At 38.7% G+C, this 19,923-nt stretch overlaps 2 protein-coding genes and 1 long non-coding RNA gene across 5 annotated transcripts in view; 2 read left to right on the top strand and 1 right to left on the bottom strand.

Moving 5' to 3' along the window:
* LOC110990343 (DNA-dependent protein kinase catalytic subunit-like) overlaps nt 1-19,923 on the bottom strand; it is a 36,851-nt gene that overhangs the window by 6,277 nt on the left and 10,651 nt on the right. Inside the window, exons 9-15 of the mRNA XM_087139287.1 lie at nt 10,765-10,860; nt 10,017-10,099; nt 9,632-9,716; nt 8,746-8,914; nt 8,436-8,482; nt 7,690-7,830; nt 4,396-4,539 (exon numbers count right to left, since the gene is read on the bottom strand). Coding sequence (XP_086995413.1) covers nt 4,396-4,539; nt 7,690-7,830; nt 8,436-8,482; nt 8,746-8,914; nt 9,632-9,716; nt 10,017-10,099; nt 10,765-10,860 — 765 coding nt within the window. The remainder of the gene's footprint in view (nt 1-4,395; nt 4,540-7,689; nt 7,831-8,435; nt 8,483-8,745; nt 8,915-9,631; nt 9,717-10,016; nt 10,100-10,764; nt 10,861-19,923) is intronic.
* LOC147798700 (E3 ubiquitin-protein ligase TRIM56-like) lies at nt 54-6,302 on the top strand. Of its 3 annotated transcripts, none has more exons than XM_087139084.1 (2): nt 54-201; nt 2,320-6,302. In XM_087139084.1, the coding sequence occupies exon 2, from the start codon at nt 2,349-2,351 to the stop codon at nt 3,246-3,248; it is 900 nt and encodes a 299-aa protein (XP_086995210.1). In that variant the 5' UTR covers nt 54-201; nt 2,320-2,348; the 3' UTR covers nt 3,249-6,302. The 3 variants fall into 3 exon arrangements, with proteins under 3 accessions (XP_086995210.1, XP_086995211.1, XP_086995209.1); XM_087139085.1 differs by lacking the exon at nt 54-201 and adding an exon at nt 1,148-1,627; XM_087139083.1 differs by lacking the exon at nt 54-201 and adding an exon at nt 1,155-1,742.
* On the top strand, nt 12,181-19,011 carry LOC110975082 (uncharacterized). The gene is made up of 2 exons (XR_015425927.1): nt 12,181-12,779; nt 12,926-19,011. It is a non-coding gene; the product is annotated as an uncharacterized LOC110975082 (long non-coding RNA).

The following is a 19,923-nucleotide window of genomic DNA, read 5'->3' as shown; positions in this document are numbered from 1 at the left end:
GCAAGTTTAGTAATACATGTCTGGTTCCCTGACGCGCGGCGCATCCATTGGCGCGTAGTCAGTAATTTGGTAGTCAGTTCGTCTCCAGACGTCGTGGTAGAAGCATCGCAGTGCAGATAGAGCGAAACGTTAATTCAGCGTCACACACAGCTGGCGGGTTGTGCAGCGCGGTGTTCGGCGATCTGTCGAGGGCAGCGAACGGTGAGACCTCAGAATATTTGTTAGCAAGCTATCACTTATAATAAGTGGGATTGAGTGTCAGTTGGTGGCTGTAGGTTGAGCAAGAGTGGTGTGAGACGTTTAGGCCTGTGTGGCTTGTGCAACACTGTTCTCACTACGTGGGATTGGGTTGCTGGAAGCCTGTCGGCCTGGTCGCATGTGGTCACACTGAGGTTCACTCAGAGCTCCGTAACCTAAGCTGAAGCTTGCATGTCTTGGGGTTTGCTATGAGGTTACTCCTATGTTTATTGGGCTAGTGTGTGCAGTTGCATGACATTGTTACTGTTGATCATACTAGGTGCCACAGTGAGGGTTATTGTCGCTGTGGGTTACTTGTGGTAATACACGAGGGTTATTACACAGTCTTTATGCTTATATTCCATGATCACTTGCATAAATTGATTGCCGTGTTGAGGTTTATTAGTCACAGACCTGGATGCACAGTTGAAGCTTATACATGTACTGTGAGGTTGACTTGGGTCAATAAAACACTTGTTGTTGTTGCTCTCTAAGACACTATGTGTACTGAGGTTTATTGAGATTTACCTGACTTGGTAGATTGGTAGCCACGTTGATTGTCATTCCTTTAGGGTTGGTATATTTCCAACAAACGGACAGGACTAGAGTCCTCCGTTCGTGACATAATCCCCCCTTGTGTGTACATAGCCGCTCATGTGCATGTGAGGTTTATTAAATAATTTTGTGGGATTGCCCCGCCCGCTGTTGGTGGGTACTTCGGTGTTCGTCGACCGGCGGGCGACGGCGAGTGTCGCCGCCACACTATGTATCCATCAACAATGGTAGACTGACAAACCATCAACAGTGAAAGAGGTAAATTGAAAGACCTTTTTTGCATGAAAACTGGAAATTTTCTATGCACTTTTCCCTTTTTGTCTTTTCTTGTTTTTTCCATTCTTGTTTTTTTTTCATTTTGTTATTTGCCTCTCATAACACCCACAATTTGGGATGTACATGTACATGTACTGTACTTCATAACCACAATTTAGTCATGAAGTACATTATACATGTATGTACATCCCATCAACAGATATCTTTCACTAAACGGAATTCCAGGCCCTGAAGAACTGTTCCGTAAAGAGACTACACAATTTAAATAAGCTTTTGAAGTTGATTCGGTCTTGGAAGAATTGAATTAGTATCACTGCCTTAGAGTACTGAAAGTTACATAGTGTCTCTTTAATGAAACCCACATTCAAATTCACACGACACACCTATGCACACATACAAGAAATGCAAACAAACCTTTGACTGTGACCTTTGGCTACACAGTACCCTACACGTACACACTAGTATGCAAAGTATAATGTGCACAAGTGGATTTCTAAACAGCTATTGTATACATGTACTGTATACATGCCTTTCTAGCCCACATATGTGCATGTACCAGGTAAGTACTGTTGAACAAGAACACTCCTCTTACAGTGTTCTGCCAGTCAGTTTTGTGTGTTTCGACTGCACTGGGTTTGAAAAGGGGTCAGCATTTTGAGGCAGACAAATCTCAGGTAAGTTTTCCACAAGTGAAACTACACGTACACATGCACTACTTACTCAATTGAGAATCCGCATGTTTGAGGAATATTGGCAAGTGTGTTAATTTCAGAAACATTTCATGAAAATTTTAATTTGAAGGACATACCGGTAGATGTTCATAAGTCAATGATTACAACAGAGTGCCTGTGCTCATTAAGGGCAATTTGAAACTACCACAAAATTAGCTTTAAATTTGATATACGATTTTATTGATTGACACAAGGAAATGAAATGAAAAAAATCATTGTATGAATAATGTGTCTTCTGATTATTACTTATCGAACGTGCATTTACTTGAAAGTCTCAACCAAGACAGAGATTTTGAATATATTGTGAATGGAAATCAACATGTATCACTGAAAAAGATTTCTTGCTGTTAACTTGCTTCATAATGCTACTGTACCTGACAAAGAGGTTTTACTTGGAGTGAATAAAAAATATCAGCTCTAAGTCTTTCAAAGGTGTCACTTATTTTTACACCGATTGTCCAAGAATTATGTTATATTTAACTTGACAGTTATGCCTTCTCTACTTGTTTATTTTTTACAGATCTGTGGTTTGATCTACTCCCAGTGACCATGGCATCCAATGCTCCCTCTCAATCACTCAATAAATCTGTCAGAAAGGATCAGTTCATTTGTGGAATCTGCAATAACCAGTTTCAAGATCCCAAAATACTTGACTGCTTACACAGTTTCTGCTTGGTGTGTATTCAAATTCTCAGCCAGAGACAAGATAATGTGACTGTGATAAAGTGCCCTACATGTAAATGCAAGACCCAGGTGAAAGAGATTGAAGATCTGTGTTCTAGTCTGACACTCAGTGCCCTGCTAGAAGAGGTTCAAATACAAGAACAGCTGCAAGGTCAAGGGTCAGAGATTAAATGTCAATCCTGTGATGGGATGAATCCCGCCATTTCTAGATGCATGGACTGTGGTAATTTCCTTTGTCAAGAATGTCATATGGCACATGAAACGATGACCCATCTGAAATCACATGAAATGTTCACAATGGCACAGTTTAAGTCTGGAGAGGTAGTCTACAAGAGTAAACTCAGAGAATTTACCCCAAAATGCAAAGTTCACAGTGAGCAAGATTTAAACATATACTGTAACACGTGTGAGCAACTGATATGCTCAAAATGTTCCATCCTTGATCACTGTTGTAAGGGACACTCACTTGTTAGTCCAGATGAAGCTATGGAGAAATGCAAACAAGACATCACAGAACTCCTTGCAAAAGCAGAAAAAACTAAAGTAGCACTGAGCTATGCCAAGAAGGAAACACATGAATCTCTCGAGCAACTAGACTCAAACTTTGAAGAGATTATGAAGAAAATCTCTCAGAAGGCTGAACAGGAAATAGCTTTGGTGAGAGAGCAGGAGCAGAGATTGAAGCAAGAAGCACAGAGGATTTACAATGATGCTTTGTTTCTGAACAGCATGGAATTCAATCCAAAGAAAAATCAGAGACATTAAGCTGTTGGTGTTACTTTTAGGACACATTAAAACAATATTACTTGTACAATAAGTGCTACGATGATCATACAAGAGCAAACTCTGTGCACTTTTGAAACAAATGATACAACTATATGAATATTTGTGGCTTTGAATTGTGAAATGGGAAGAATACCGGTAATGTTGCTTGGTAAAATCTGGACTATTCAAAGTAATAAGGCAACTTAACCAAGTAAAACAGGCAAGTCCACATTTTATCTTGAGTTGATAACATCCTCCATCCCTCTCTGAGCTGTTCCATATTCGTATATTCTATCACATTCATTCACTCGTACCACATATGTTTGAAGTGTCAATAACTTGTAGTGCATGTAATCAATTTGTAAATTTATAAGCACGAAGTCAATGAAAACTACATGTGGGTAGGAATATTCATGTACCGGTAGGTGTGTTGTAAATATTCCAAAGCTTACCATGGTCACAAGTACACAGATTAACTGTGATTGTAAAAGGTCTGTTTTCATTAATTTTAAATTGAATTTAAAAATATCTGGGACAGTTTTTTATTCCTATTGGTGAAAACACATCACATGACCGTGTATTAACATTTGATTATGCTTGATGTGATTTGGTAATGCCTGCAGCATAAAAGATGTGCTGAAATCTGGATAGGAAACAGTTTAATCCATTCTGATTGGTCAAGAGTGTGTGCGCCAATTGGTCAAGAGTCTGTTTGCCCATTGGTCAAGAGTCTGTAAGTGCACAGCATGTGGAACTCGCCACGCTCGCCCTAAGTCCATATTAAAAAACATTCTTTTGGACTAATTGCACAAGGAATATACTATTAACTGGACGAGGATGTTTGGGAAACTAAAAGTCAACTTCTTGAAGAAAATTTCCTTTGACTCTCTGACTAACATAGTATTTATGAACGGGAATAACTATGTGCTTGTTGGTTGTTTTTTCTTTTGAGGCCGGCTCAGGAGAATGAACACTGGTAATGACCTCACCTGTGGCTCGGGCACTAGTCATGTCCATTACCTGAGCCGGTTGTATAAGAACAGAAAAGCACATATTCATTTCCTTACTAAAATAATGACATTTTTACTGATAGAGAAGACATTCCACGAACACATATACATGTACATATACCGATACATGTAATTACCTGATCTTGCAGTTCGGTTGTGTCCTTATTGGAGGTCAAGTCCAATTTACTCAGAATCTTCAAGATGGAAAAGATTAACTCATCATACAGGATTATATGGATCTTCCGTCGGTCAGCATAGTTCATCCCCATAGCTTGGACTTCCTGATGGTTGATAATACACACAGAAAGTATGTCAAATGCTTGTCTGATTTCTATGAATAGCCATGTAATTGGCAACACAGGCCTACAGAAAGGGCCAAACAAACTGTTACTGACATGCAGTTTAGTGCAAAGATGACAAGGTGCTACACGGTGTTTCAAAATAAAGGAAACCCAAATTCAACTATAATTTATAAGGAACCTCATATTTCTTAATAAGCATTTTACATGTCTTCAGAAAGGCCAAAGGCCTGAATGTCTCCTTTCCAATGACACCTGGATCATGAGCTCAATGTCCCGGTTGAATGAGTAACAATGCATTGTTGACCAGCAGGTGAAATTTGCACTCTCACATGTTAGCATACACTATACAGTAAAGGATGCACATTTGAATGTGCTTATTAAGCCAACATCAAACAAGTGCTTGTTTGGAGACATATAATGCATAATTTCAAAAATCTGCAGTTTTCCTATAAATTACGGTTGAATTTGGGCTTCCTTTGTTTTGATACACCCTGTATGCACTTTACATGCCTGGGTTGTGCATCCATGTTACGCCAATCAAATGAGTAGGTTACAGAATTTGCTTTTAACACTTAATAAGAGTATTCTCTTTCTGGAATTCAGTATTCAGGTATTGTTTCGGTATTGTTTTCAGACAAAAATGGGTAAACAAACTGCACAGATATTACAGGTATGAGCGTACACACATTTCGCTGCGGGGTATAACTTTGGAATGTAGGCTGTGTGAATTATAAGCTTTACCACACAAAAACCTGCAAATTAAGATTTAAAGTTGATGTATTAGCCGCACTAGCATAGCGGCGCAAACGATGTCCAACCACACAAGTCATCATGCTGTATGATGAAGCACTCGTACATGTAGATTCCATGAATGTTGTGCACTTAAATGTTCACTTGACTTTCCTCATAGTGTTGCCAAACCACTTTGTTGAAAAACTTCATATATATCCATTGGTCAAATACCGCTTCTATAATATTCATGATACAGACTTTTGAACCTTTGTAAACAATTTCAGTGTCACGAAATGTTGTCCGACATTCAAACATGCCAGCGTCGGGGAACTGGTAAGAATTCAGCCAAGTATCCTTAAAAGTGGCGCTCCTGAAAAAATCTTGAAAAATCCCACAAAAATATTTTATATATGCAAATCGTTATTACCTCTACTTCAAAACCCAACTGAAAGTTTGTAAGAAAATTACTGTTGTATGTTTGGATGCATTTTCAAAGAGGAAACTGGCCAAAAAAGGTTAATTAGAACTTTGCATCAGTTACGCAAAAATGAGATTTATGAATTACAATGTAGAATATTAGGTGGTTTATTAAATCTTACTTTTTGTAAAATCTGAGGTAAAAGTTATTGCTGCAATAAGAGACAAGGTACATGTATACCATGTTAGAGGCTCTGCCACATTAGGGTTCATCCCAAGAAGTTCCGTTGAGAAGAGTGAACATAGACAGTAACCAACAAAACATGACTTGTCTGGCCCTCTGGAGTGCTGTGCCATCAGCATGAGTGGCCGAAGCTGAGGCATGGTGTCTGTAACTGATTTCAGTCTATAAATGCTACAGTACAAGCTGCCTAGAAGATAAGCCACCGGGACATTTTTCAGCCTGAAAATCAACATATTAAGCCAAGGCCTATCGGTATATTCCAAAAATTACAGTATGAGGAATCAGGTACAGTATAGTTACAGTGAAGAATTAAAGAAAGCACTTGGCATCATGCCACATAGAACATGTATAGTGTGGGTGAGTTGGCATCCAGTTACCTTGACAGTGCCAATGCTTCATATTGTGTATATACAATGCTACGGTACCAAACAACATGTAGCTTATGAAGTTTGATACATGTACTTGATACCATGATCAGAAGGCAGCTCAAACAGTGACAATCACGTCAGCTGTTGATACCATGATTAGAACTTAGAAGGCAGCTCAAACAGTGACAAGCACGTCAGCTGTTGATACCATGATCAGAAGACAGCTCAAACAATGACAATCACCTCAGCTGTTGATATCATGATCAGAAGGCAGTTCAAACAGTGACAATCACGTCAGCTGTTAATACCATGATTGGAACTTAGAAGGCACTTCAAACAATGACAATCACGTCAGCTGTTGATATCATGATCAGAAGGCAGTTCAAACAGTGACAATCATGTCAGCTGTTAATACCATGATCACAAGGCAGTTCAAACAGTGACAATCATGTCAGCTGTTGATATCATGATCAGAAGGCAGTTCAAACAGTGACAATCACGTCAGCTGTTAATAACATGATCAGAAGGCAGTTCAAACAGTGACAATCACGTCAGCTGTTAATACCATGATCAGAACTTAGAAGGCAGTTCAAACAGTGACAATCACGTCAGCTGTTGATATCATGATCAGAAGGCAGCTCAAACAGTGACAATCATGTCAGCTGTTGATACCATGATCAGAAGGCAGTTCAAACAGTGACAATCACGTCAGCTGTTGATACCATGATCAGAACTTAGAAAGCACTTCAAACAATGACAATCACGTCAGTTGTTGATGCCACGATCAGAAGGCAGCTCAAACTGTGACAATCATGTCAGCTGTTCTTGCATAAGCAGGATAACTAGTGTGGTTATTAGCCATGGAGTAATGTTCAAAATAGACAAGTATTACATACATGAAATACAAATATGTCAAGTACAGGTCATTCAGAAATTGAACTGTCCAGTAAGCGGTGTCACCTTGGGACCTGAAAAAATAACAGAACTATGACTTGGAACTGAACCAAAAGAACCACACATGTACATGTGAGTGCATGCACAATTAGCCTGTACATTGTCAAAGTCAAGGCAAATTAGTATACTTTTCAAAAAAGGTTAAGGACCACTTTTTTCTTAACTTGTAATTTTGCAAGCAATGAGTGGGTTTTAGTTCTTTCATTTGTTGTCTAGATCCTGCTCTCATTGGAAAAAAGTTTCAAAATATCAAATGCACATTTTCTCAAAATGGATAGTTTCAGGGAAATGTCACGACAAAATAAAAAGTGGTCCTTAACTTTTTTGAGTAGTGTAATTGTTATCGTGAACAGTAGGCACTTCAAGAAACAGCAAACATGTCAGACACATTACATATTTAAGATTTTAAGTTACCTTTACGTGGGTACTGTCTAGCAGACTGGCCCACAACTTCACATAATCTTTGTATGTGATGTGTCTGGCATCAGCCAATATATCAGCTTCAGTATCCTGATCATCATTTCCCAAGACTGGATGATCTATCGAGGGGCTTCCCTGCAGCCATAAATTAAAATTCAACTTTAATGCACTGTAGTAAAATTTAAAATCTTCAAACTAAGAAAACTAGTACCAACTCCTCCAGTATACAGGATCATGTGACAAGGATTCTACAATCTTGGTGGCATCACATGATCCAAATGACTGTTGCTGAAGAAGCCTTGTTGGACGCCAGGAACAAGCTCCAACTGCTTCATCTAACTGAGAACAAAAACTTGCCAACTGAATTGACCTACAAGCTTCTTGACATGAACAGTTCCCTTACCTTAGCAGTTACATAGTATTTCATATTCTATTAGATTAACTGAATGAAGCAAGTCCCTTCACAAGTCAAGTTATAAGTCCAGTCACTTTCTTGTGAAAGGATAGACAAGTCACAAGTAACAGAGTGAAAACTGAATGGTTTTGTAGCATTTCATTACAGATTCAAAACTGCAGTTGGTGACTCATGACTGCATGACTTGTGCTGGACTTGTGATAGACATGGAAAGGTTTGTGGACACAACTAAAAAAATGCCAAGCAATGAACAAGCCACCAAGGATCTTACAGTCTAACATTCAGTAAGATTCACACGCAAATTAACTAAAATTGGATTTCTTACGTCAAGAACCACAGGGTGAGAGCAAGTCTGTACCAAAGCCTGATAAACTGAAAAAGGAACAAATGATTGAATTGATAATTAAAAATGACGCCAAAAGAGTGTTTTCATCTGTGAAAACCTTCTCCACCTTGTGTGAAAGATGTAAAAAATCTTTTCCTACACTAGGCACAGGGTTGTAAATAAAAATAAACATGTACATCAGTATAAAAGCAAAAACCTGTTTTTAACATTTTTTCCATAACCAGTGATCCAAGGATTAATACAAAACCATTAGATGCCTAACATAGGCTGGAAAGAAGTGATATCTCACCCACTCTTGAAAGGAAATTCTTTAGTGTTGCACCTTTTGATGATAAGGCAATCAACACCAACAAGATGGCTTGATGACTTAAGTATTGGTACTTATTAGGTACTCTGGGATAGCTGCTAACTTGAACGACGACAAGACGCTCTAGAGCTGCTTGGAATGAATCTGACAGCTTGAAATGAATAGGGAGAAATTAAATGTGTGATTAAAAAGCATACAACTTGATCTACTTAATGCTGTATTTTTGACCTTTTGTTTGAATCACAATCTTCACAGCAACAATGAAGGTGTCTCATAGTTTTAACTGATAACTTCAGTGAAAAAACCAAGGCCCCCAAACTACCACTGTAGGTTTTGTCAAGTTTTTGCTGAATCAGTACCAAACATTATGAATTTGTGGTTAAACAAAGTTGTATTGAGGAAAAAGGCTAAGGGTGAGGGTGTTGGATTCAGTTTGCATCTGGACACAAAGCCGTGTTCCATGGAGAGACTGGCTAGGGGTACCATATGTTGGACTGTGTTTGTTAGAGTTGGTATCATTTCTCTGTCAATCATATACTGCTGGGATTAATCCATACCAAATGACTCAAACTTCAACATTATTGGCCTGTTGAAGTTTATTCGGTCCAGTCATGTGTCAGTAATTACAATGACCCCTTATAGATACAAGTTATATCCTTTGAACTTCATCACGTGCTAGTACAAAAGCCGAAGGGATTAAGGTTAATACATGTATATTACCGGTTTATCAATTCAAGGAAAAATACACCGAGTCATCTTTCCTTTACTGCAAAAAAATCAATAAAAACAAAATGCAAATTCCAAATTTCATTTTCATTACAGTAAATATCATACAACTAAAACTACAAGACACTCAGAATATCACTACCACGTCCAGCTGTCTCATGATGCTTGCAAGTGCCTCAAGGAAGTTAGGAAGCTGATTTAGTTTGTCATCAGAAACTTCTCCTTGCCTTATGAAAGAAAAGGAAATAAGATTAAGCTAGCCAAGAGGATGAGATTATGACATATCAGCAGTCACAATTGTAGCATGAGGTTCTGATGTCATCCTTAGTTACATATAAACTAATACTGATTAACAGGAAGAACTTGGACATACATAGAGTTATTCAAGTGTGAGATATGGTATTGTTCAAGTACTGGTGCCATTACATTCTGCAGTAATAGATTTGAATAAATAGTTTACAGATGGATGTGGTTCTTCTGCTCTTTCATTTTTGAACACTTTCAACAATCATTTTAAACTGACTTACTGAAGATACAGCTGTTCACTCCTTTGAATCATTTCTGTAAACATGAACTTGACATCATCACCTGTCATAAACAACTTGCAAGGCTGGAACAGAATAAAGACTGCTTGATAGATACATTTATCATGGGTTAATGTACAAATAATGAATGCTTGTGAGTGCAATGATAAGAATAATTCCAAGAGATGAGAGATGAAATGTTCGATACCATGATGCGAAGCGAGATGGAATCAAACATTTCATTTGTCAACGAAATTGTTCTCACTGTTGCACAAATGTGACACACTCATTATTTGTTTAATAAATATTTGCATAAATCCTTTTCTGTTGGAAGAACAAATAGATTCTCACTGGTGAATTAATGTCCATCATTTTGCGAAACAGATTCACGTACAAAGCACAACCCAATGTACCACGCAATGTTTGAATGGTTTTTGTCCCTACATTACACTGCTCCTTACTGGGAATGAGGTACATGAAATGGGGGTAGGAACCAGTCGACTGAATGAAGTCCTATTCACTGGGTGTCATTGACTAAAACCAATAAATGAAGTGATCGAGAATCATGAGGGGAGTTATGCAGTCATGGCAGTATTGTATAAAATGTAAATTTAAGTTATTCGTTCGTCCAAATTGAATTGTACTCAGTTGAATTCCTTAACCCAAACATTAAAATTCTTGGCAATAACATCTGAATATAAGTCCTTGTAGCGAATTGGAATCATGGACATAAACTAGGATGTCAACTTACAGCAGCAAAGTATCCATATCCTCTGACAGCTGAAGAAAGAGCTCTTGTATCACTTTGAGGATTGTCAATAATGTCACGGAATCGCTTCACAAAGAACTGCCAACAAAAATGGAACACAGCAAATGTTAATGATATAAAAAAAAATCTAGTATGACTACTTACTTCATGTCTACTGTCTGTTGAGATGTCAGAAACAAATAATATTATTACAATGTGCAGTCTGATTGATTTCTCCCCTAATGCTGTTGATGAATTTTACAAAGTAGGTGTCTTTAGGACTGTGGACAACACTAAAAAGAAACATTGAATATGTCAGATAAGAAACTTTATGACCATGACTATCTAAAAATGACTGGAAGTGGGATAATTTTTGGCTTAGAAACATTTGGGAAAATACATTTATGTGATAATCAGTACATGTAACAACCTAACTTGAAAATGAAATCAAACATCAGAAATACTGTACTGACTCCCGAGAGTTAGTTGTGCATTACTTCTCAATACAAGTCTTTGCAGTACTTCCAAGTCTTTACTTGAGTGGTATTTGATATAAAGCAGCCAAGTTCAAGTGCAGCACACATTTTACCTCCATAGGCCTGCCAGGCACTGGCATCTAAAGACTTGCCATCATTGCGCCATTATGTTTAAACACTGTCTGGACAATTGTTATGAAGAAATGTTGGAGATTTGTATATACATGTATGGTCTCTAGCAATAACTGGTCATTTTTAGCAGTGTTGCATTCGAGTCCATCACAAGTCCCTGTAATTCCCTGTAACACCATCACAAGTTACTCTGTTTTAAGCCAATTCACAAGCTATTTAAATGAGCTCTGACAAAAGCATTCTTTTGTCATTGTTCACCTTGTAACTTATGACTGGCCTTATAAAGGGACTTGTGACCGGACTTGTGAAGGGACTTGAGATGGACTCAAATACAACACTGCTTTTGGGCAGGGAGCACTACATGGATCTGAGATGATGTCATCTCTTGCTTGGTAATATTAACTGTCTGCATTGTTCCATCTACATTTATTACATGTACCATCAACTGCGGGCCTACTTACATGTACCATGTCTAACACAATTTGGTTAAGAACACATCCTTATTTTAAGTTTATTTTCCCACATCGTACATGTACCCTGAACACAGTCACATCTTATGTCACGAAGCCAGTTTTTAAAGAGTTTGTTTTGTTGAGTGACTTGTGGAAGTTTAGTTCTGCATCCCTTGGTTGGTTATACTTGTCAGTCTAGGGTCACAGGTGTGCCTTGGCGAGAAAATTGTTAATTGGTTTTTCTGGTCCTAGGGGTTTGTGGGATTGACGTCATCTCGTGGGTCCATTGTTTCGTGTGGGTGTAAAAAAGCTAGATTGCTGCAGGGCAGAGCATTATTGCTTCCAACACAGAGCATTGGCTGTGTCAATAGTCCCAACTATACTTTTTTAATTAAGAAAAGTTGGTGATGAATGTTGAAGTCTATTTTATTTGGGACTTGTAACTCATGCCAGATTCTCCATTATTAAGAATTCAATGTAAGGAATGCATAGCACCTGTAGATCTACTTAACACAGAATGGGTCAGTGGTTATTGTTCTGGGCTGAATACCTCAATCAAGCCTACCAGTCTTGAGATTCCTAACCCTTGTAATTCTTGTAATTGTAATGTTCAGCTCTTAAGTGTTCTTTTATTGTACTTTAATTGGATCTTTCTGAATGGGGTAAATACCTATTGTGTAAATAGTGGGTATATAAGGATTAGCATGCCTAGTTTCGGCAGAGTGCCACATTGACACGGTGGGAAGTGGTGGTGTTTGGACGGCCTGGCAACGGTGACTCTGATGGCCACAGACTACCGGACAGCTAGCTACCGCAGGAGCTACACTGAATCCTTCCAGCATCCACCACCACCGCCACCACATACCCACCATTCGTGTCAATTAATTACTTATATCTGTACACTTCCTCAAATTGGCTAAGACCAGGGGCTTTTACGTCCGGCACTCTCGAGCTTCCTGTAAGTTAACCTTTGTTCAATTGTTTGCATGGCTTTATTTTGTTGCATTTTTGCATGCTTTCCTTATGTTTAATTGAGTTGATGCAATCAAAAGTTTCATTTTGCTAAGTGCGTGTTTGTCGTTTTTTTTGGTTTCCAACACGCAGGGTTTTCGGGCTTGGGCTCAGCTCAGATTTGAGGAAGGCAATCCATCGACACTAATTTGTTTGTTTGTTTTTTTTTTCTTCTTTTTGGATTTGTATATAAGTTACAATTTGTTTAATTTTGTCCATCATTATTACGTTTCAATTGATTTTGCTTTTTGCAGTTGCAAAAGCTTGTTCATTTCGTTTCGCAATTCATTCATGTTCGTTTATTTTTCCGTTTATTTTGAAGATTATATGTTCTGAAGATTTCTGTTAAAGCCTCACAGAATTAAAACTACATTTGTAATTTTGTTCTGAACACTTGGTTTGCTTTGTCAATTTGTTATTAATGTCTTGCTTGCGCAACTTCCAACCACGCCATCCCACAATTCACATTCCATCTGTGACATTTTGGGGGCTGGTCCGGGAATTTCATTAAATTCCCCCCATTTAAAAGGGAATTAAGATGGTTGGTTCGGAAAGGGGCACAGCTTGATATTGATAGCAATTTTTGATACATTTTGATCTTCATGTATGGGGTTTGTATAGCTATTCTATTTGTCATCCAGCTCTCGGTAGTTCATCCTGTCATTGCAAATAAAATGGAGTTTCAAAAATATTTAGAAATGGGCAAGGAACTACACTTAGAAGATAAGGAACTCATAGAGTTTGCTAGAGCTAGACAGGCAGAGGCTAAGGAAGAAAGACGGCTGATTAGGGAAGAAAATCAAGAACAACGTGAACATGAGAGAGAAATGAAAACTATAGAGTTAAGTATAGCTCAGGAAAAGGCCAAGTTAGGGTTGTCAAGTGAAAGTTTCTTGGAAGCTAGTATGAAAACCCAGGCCAAAAGCCGAATTCCCAAAATGCCACCCTTCAATGAGAAAAGTGATGATATGGATTCGTACTTGGGTAGATTCGAAAGATATGCGACAAGTATGAAATGGTCACGTGATGAATGGGCATTACCTTTAAGCATACTCCTGACAGGAAAAGCAACTGAGGTTTATACACGTTTACCTGATGATCTAGCAAATGACTATGATGAACTAAAACGAGCACTGCTGTTGAGATATGAATTCACTGAGGACGGCTTTAAGACAAAGTTTAGACAGTGCAGACCAGAGACTAACGAATCCTATACACAGTTTGCGGAACGTATTAAACGATATTTGTTAAGGTGGATTGAATTAAGTTGTACAGATAAAACATTTGATGGACTTCTTGATCTTTTTATGCGAGAACAGATAATTAATGGCTGTAGTAGAGAACTAAGATTGTTCCTAAAAGAACGAAAACCTGGTACATTGGCTGAAATGACAAAGATGGCTGACAGATATCAAGAGGCACACAAACCTCCTTTATCTAGGTTCAGTGATCGACAAATAAGGAAAGATGGTCAAAGCAAGTCATTTGAAAGAGGTGTAAAAGGACAGGAAGATGAACGTTCAGTTGGTGAACTAAAGTCTCCTGATGATAGAACATGTTTTAAATGTGGTAAGAAAGGACACATAGCAATATTCTGCAAGAGTAAAGCTAGGTATCAGCCACAGACCAACAAAACCGCAGGTTTAAAAGAATGGAAACCAGAGACACCTCGTAGGGTTGAAGTTGACAAGAAAAATCAAACCCTAGCTGCCTGTGTGGAGTTAAATGCAGTTAGATATGAGTACAGTAGACCCCCAGGTACTTATGTGAGATTGGAATCAGGAGATGAACTCCCAGTTGTTAACGCTGTAAGCAGGTTAGCATCAAGTGATGAGAATATGCCAGTGAAATATGGTAAAATTGGTGATCACATAGTACCAGTGTTGAGAGATACTGGATGTAGTACAGTAGTAGTGAAACGTACTCTAGTTGGGGATAATAAATACACAGGTAGAACTCAAAGATGTGTTCTGTTAGATGGAACCGTGAGAAATGTACCAGTAGCCAAAGTGTCGTTAGATACGCCATATTATGTGGGAGAAGTTGAAGCTATGGTGATGGAGAATCCATTGTATGGTATTATAATTGGTAATGTAAATGGAGCTAAGGGTCCAAACGATCCAGTCGTTGACTGGTCTCCTAAATCAGATGAGACAGTAAGTAAGTCAGTATCACAGGCGAGTGCAGTAGAGACTCGTGGCTCAAAAGCTAAGTTGGCAAAACCACTAACTCCATTGAAAGTAAGTGAGGTGACACATATATCCGAATCTAGGGCAGATTTGATTAAGGCCCAGAAAGAAGATACTACTTTGACTAAATTGTTCGAGTTGGCTAATAAAGGTGAAAGGTCCGTAAATGGTAAAGGAATGGAGACTGGATACGTTGTCAGAAATAATCTCTTGTTTAGAGAATATCAGTCACCACAAGTGCAACATGGTAAAGTTTTTAAACAACTTGTTGTACCAAGAGTTTATCGCGAGAAGGTTTTGAAGTTGGCACACGATTCACCATTGGCAGGACATCTTAAAGTTAAAAAGACCACTGATAGAATATTAGCCAATTTCTTCTGGCCAGCGGTACAAGCTGATGTTAGACGGTATTGCCAGTCATGCGACATATGCCAAAGAACTGTGAGTAAGGGTAGAGTAACCAAAGTTCCTTTAGGTGAAATGCCTTTAATTGATACTCCATTCAAAAGAGTAGCTGTGGACATAGTAGGTCCCATACAACCAATCACTGAGCGAGGAAATAGGTATATCTTAACTTTGGTAGATTATGCCACTCGTTACCCAGAGGCCATTGCACTTCGTAGTATAGAAACAGAGCGAGTAGCAGAAGCACTCTTGGAGATATTTTGTAGAGTCGGGGTTCCAGATGAGATACTGACCGATCGAGGATCACAATTTACCTCATGTGTAATGAAAGAAGTAGGAAGGTTGTTGTCTATTAAGCAATTGGTAACCTCCCCATATCACCCAATTTGTAATGGGCTAGTAGAACGATTCAATGGTACACTCAAGATTATGCTCAAACGTATGTGTTCAGAAAAACCAAATGACTGGGATCGCTATTTGCCAGCAGTGTTATTTGCATACAGGGAAGCGCCACAAGAGAGTTTGGGTTTTTCACCCTTTGAGTTATTATATGGTAGAACTGTAAGAGGTCCTTTAATGATCTTAAAAGAACTGTGGTCAGGTGAAATTGAAGATGAAGAAGTGAAGTCCACTTATGAATATGTAGTAGATCTAAAAGAAAGATTGGAAGAGACTTGTAAACTTGCACATGATGAGCTCAGTCGCTGCTCAAAAAGATACAAGAAATACTATGACACAAAATCGAAAGATCGCAAGTTCAAAGTGGGTGAAAAGGTGTTAATCTTGCGTCCATCCAGTAATAGTAAATTATTACTCCAGTGGCAAGGACCATTCGATGTAACGGCATGTGTGAGAAGTAATGACTATCTAGTAAGGGTTAAAGGAAAGGACAAGATATATCATGCAAATCTCCTCAAGAAGTATGTGGAAAGGCAAAGTTCAGAGAATGTAATTGCAGGTGACGGGAAAAACAGTTCCTATGCAAAACAGTTGTGTGCGAACATTGTGATGGAGGATGATGATCAAGAAGATTGTGTTCGAGTAAATTTGCCTCCTCTAAAACAGACAGAAAAGTGTGAGGATGTTCAAGTAAATGAAAGGCTCCTTGCAAGACAAAAACAAGATGTTGAGGAACTTGTAAGTCAGTTCTCCGACATTATGACAGATATGCCTGGTCGCACACATTTAATGGAACATAATGTGAAACTAACAACGGATTCACCTGTTGTCTCAAAACCCTTTCCAGTACCACCTGCAGTACGAGAGACAATTTCAGATGAAATTGAGAAAATGCTCAATCTAGGAGTGATCGAAAAATCACACTCCGCCTATGCTTCACCAGTTGTCCTAGTACGTAAACCTGATGGCAGTAACAGATTCTGTGTGGATTTTCGCCAGTTGAATGATATTACAGTATTTGATCCAGAACCTATTCCCAATGCTGATGAATTATTGTCAAGGGTAGCCAATGCGAAATATTTCTCCAAACTAGACTTGACAAAAGGTTACTGGCAGATACCTATGGCTCCACAAGATAAAGACAAAACGGCCTTTGTAACTTCTAATGGCCTTTATCAGTTTACTGTCATGCCTTTCGGGATGGTCAATGCTCCTGCAGTATTTTCCAGATTAATGAGACAAGTACTATCAGGACTTATGAATGTAATTAATTATATAGATGACATACTGGTGTACACAGAAACATGGGAAGATCATATGGTAACATTGGAGAAAGTATTCCAAAGGTTGAGAGATGCAGGACTTACAGCTAGACCAACAAAGTGCTACATAGGGTTCGAGAGCTTGAAATTCCTAGGGCATACGATAGGTGAAGGGATTTTGAAGCCACACCCAGAAAAAGTCAGCCAGGTTCTGAAAGCCGAAAAACCAAGAACAAAAAAGCAGGTCAGGTCATTTCTAGGACTAGTGGGATTTTACCGGAAATTCATCCCCAATTTTTCGGCTATTGCGGCTCCGTTGTCCGATTTAACCAAGAAAGGAAATCCAAATAAGATCAATTGGAGTGACGCACAAGAGGTAGCGTTTGAAACGTTGAAAAAGCGAGTAGCGTCAGCACCAATCCTGCATTTGCCAAATTTTGAGCACACTTTCATCCTACAAACTGATGCTTCAGATGTAGGCATAGGAGCCGTACTTGTACAAGAAGAAGGGGGTGTTAAATTCCCAATATCATATGCTAGTAGGAAGCTTTTGTCAAGGGAGGTCAAGTATTCGGTCATTGAAAGGGAATGTTTAGCACTTGTATGGGCAATCAAGAAATTCCATTTCTTTCTGTATGGTAAAGAGTTCATTTTGGAAACGGATCATAGACCACTCAGCTACTTGGCAAGAACGAAGATGACAAACAGTAGAATAATGAGATGGGCTTTAAGTTTGCAACCGTACAGATACAGAGTAGTGGCGATTAAAGGTAAAGATAACGTGGGAGCTGATTTCTTAAGTAGATGCCCCAAGATTGAAGATGGAGATTGAAGTTGGTACAATTGAGGAAAAGATTGTCAGTACAATCCTGAAGGGGGAGTAATGTCAATAGTCCCAACTATACTTTTTTAATTAAGAAAAGTTGGTGATGAATGTTGAAGTCTATTTTATTTGGGACTTGTAACTCATGCCAGATTCTCCATTATTAAGAATTCAATGTAAGGAATGCATAGCACCTGTAGATCTACTTAACACAGAATGGGTCAGTGGTTATTGTTCTGGGCTGAATACCTCAATCAAGCCTACCAGTCTTGAGATTCCTAACCCTTGTAATTCTTGTAATTGTAATGTTCAGCTCTTAAGTGTTCTTTTATTGTACTTTAATTGGATCTTTCTGAATGGGGTAAATACCTATTGTGTAAATAGTGGGTATATAAGGATTAGCATGCCTAGTTTCGGCAGAGTGCCACATTGACACGGTGGGAAGTGGTGGTGTTTGGACGGCCTGGCAACGGTGACTCTGATGGCCACAGACTACCGGACAGCTAGCTACCGCAGGAGCTACACTGAATCCTTCCAGCATCCACCACCACCGCCACCACATACCCACCATTCGTGTCAATTAATTACTTATATCTGTACACTTCCTCAAATTGGCTAAGACCAGGGGCTTTTACGTCCGGCACTCTCGAGCTTCCTGTAAGTTAACCTTTGTTCAATTGTTTGCATGGCTTTATTTTGTTGCATTTTTGCATGCTTTCCTTATGTTTAATTGAGTTGATGCAATCAAAAGTTTCATTTTGCTAAGTGCGTGTTTGTCGTTTTTTTTGGTTTCCAACACGCAGGGTTTTCGGGCTTGGGCTCAGCTCAGATTTGAGGAAGGCAATCCATCGACACTAATTTGTTTGTTTGTTTTTTTTTTCTTCTTTTTGGATTTGTATATAAGTTACAATTTGTTTAATTTTGTCCATCATTATTACGTTTCAATTGATTTTGCTTTTTGCAGTTGCAAAAGCTTGTTCATTTCGTTTCGCAATTCATTCATGTTCGTTTATTTTTCCGTTTATTTTGAAGATTATATGTTCTGAAGATTTCTGTTAAAGCCTCACAGAATTAAAACTACATTTGTAATTTTGTTCTGAACACTTGGTTTGCTTTGTCAATTTGTTATTAATGTCTTGCTTGCGCAACTTCCAACCACGCCATCCCACAATTCACATTCCATCTGTGACAGGCTGTTTCGGGCATAGCCGAGATATTACTGGAGTGTTTTCAAAAAAAGCTTGGCCGATCCTTCAATTTTGCAGGCCAAAATTTGCTGTGATGGTTTGAACCAATTTCATATTCAATCATGCAGTTGCGAAAGCTTGCATGTTCTGTAATTTTTATGTTATGAAGGGCATGCATGCACAGGCGCCTTTCCTGACCAGTCCGTAAACGGTGAGATGTGAAGATGACTGTAAGTAAAGTAAAATTTCATTGATTGAATTCTTGTAAATATTTGCAATTACCAAATGGCAAAGTTATCACTGAAAAATTCCTTGTAAATAATTGTTAAGTTTTAACGACTGTATTAAAATATTTCCCCTATCTGATTTTGATGATGGAAATTGAGTTGAACAAGATACGGTGTGCTATTACCTTGTAGCTCGAGCCGAGTTTACTAGTCCGTCATTTGTATAGAAAACGGACTACGAACGGAGTTGGATAAATGTTATAAATTGAGAATTTGATCATTGTAATTCCTCCTATCGACAACTTGAACTTTTAACAGTTATTTGTACATTGCTTAACGTAGAATTGAATTAGGCACTAAATGTGAAAAAATGATTTACGTAGATGACCAACTGATGAGCGTCAAGGTCACCAGCAGTTCCCTAGCCCACTCTCGCAGTGGAAGACTAGATGAGTCTAGGAGTTCCCTTGTTTTGGCTTGGTGCAGTGAGTCGACATGCTCAGAGACCATGCCTTATGGCCACAGCATTGTGACGTATGTTGGGCTTCCCCGGGGAATTGGTTTCAGCCAGGTGACAGGTGGGAGAGATATGAACTACA

This window comes from Acanthaster planci, linkage group LG07, assembly GCF_054643075.1.
Source record: "Acanthaster planci isolate LZ-2023a linkage group LG07, COTS_SCS, whole genome shotgun sequence".
Classification (NCBI taxonomy): Eukaryota; Metazoa; Echinodermata; class Asteroidea; order Valvatida; family Acanthasteridae; genus Acanthaster; species Acanthaster planci.
The sequence above is the reverse complement of the archived record's forward strand: the minus strand, read 5'-3'. Positions and strand labels throughout refer to the sequence as shown.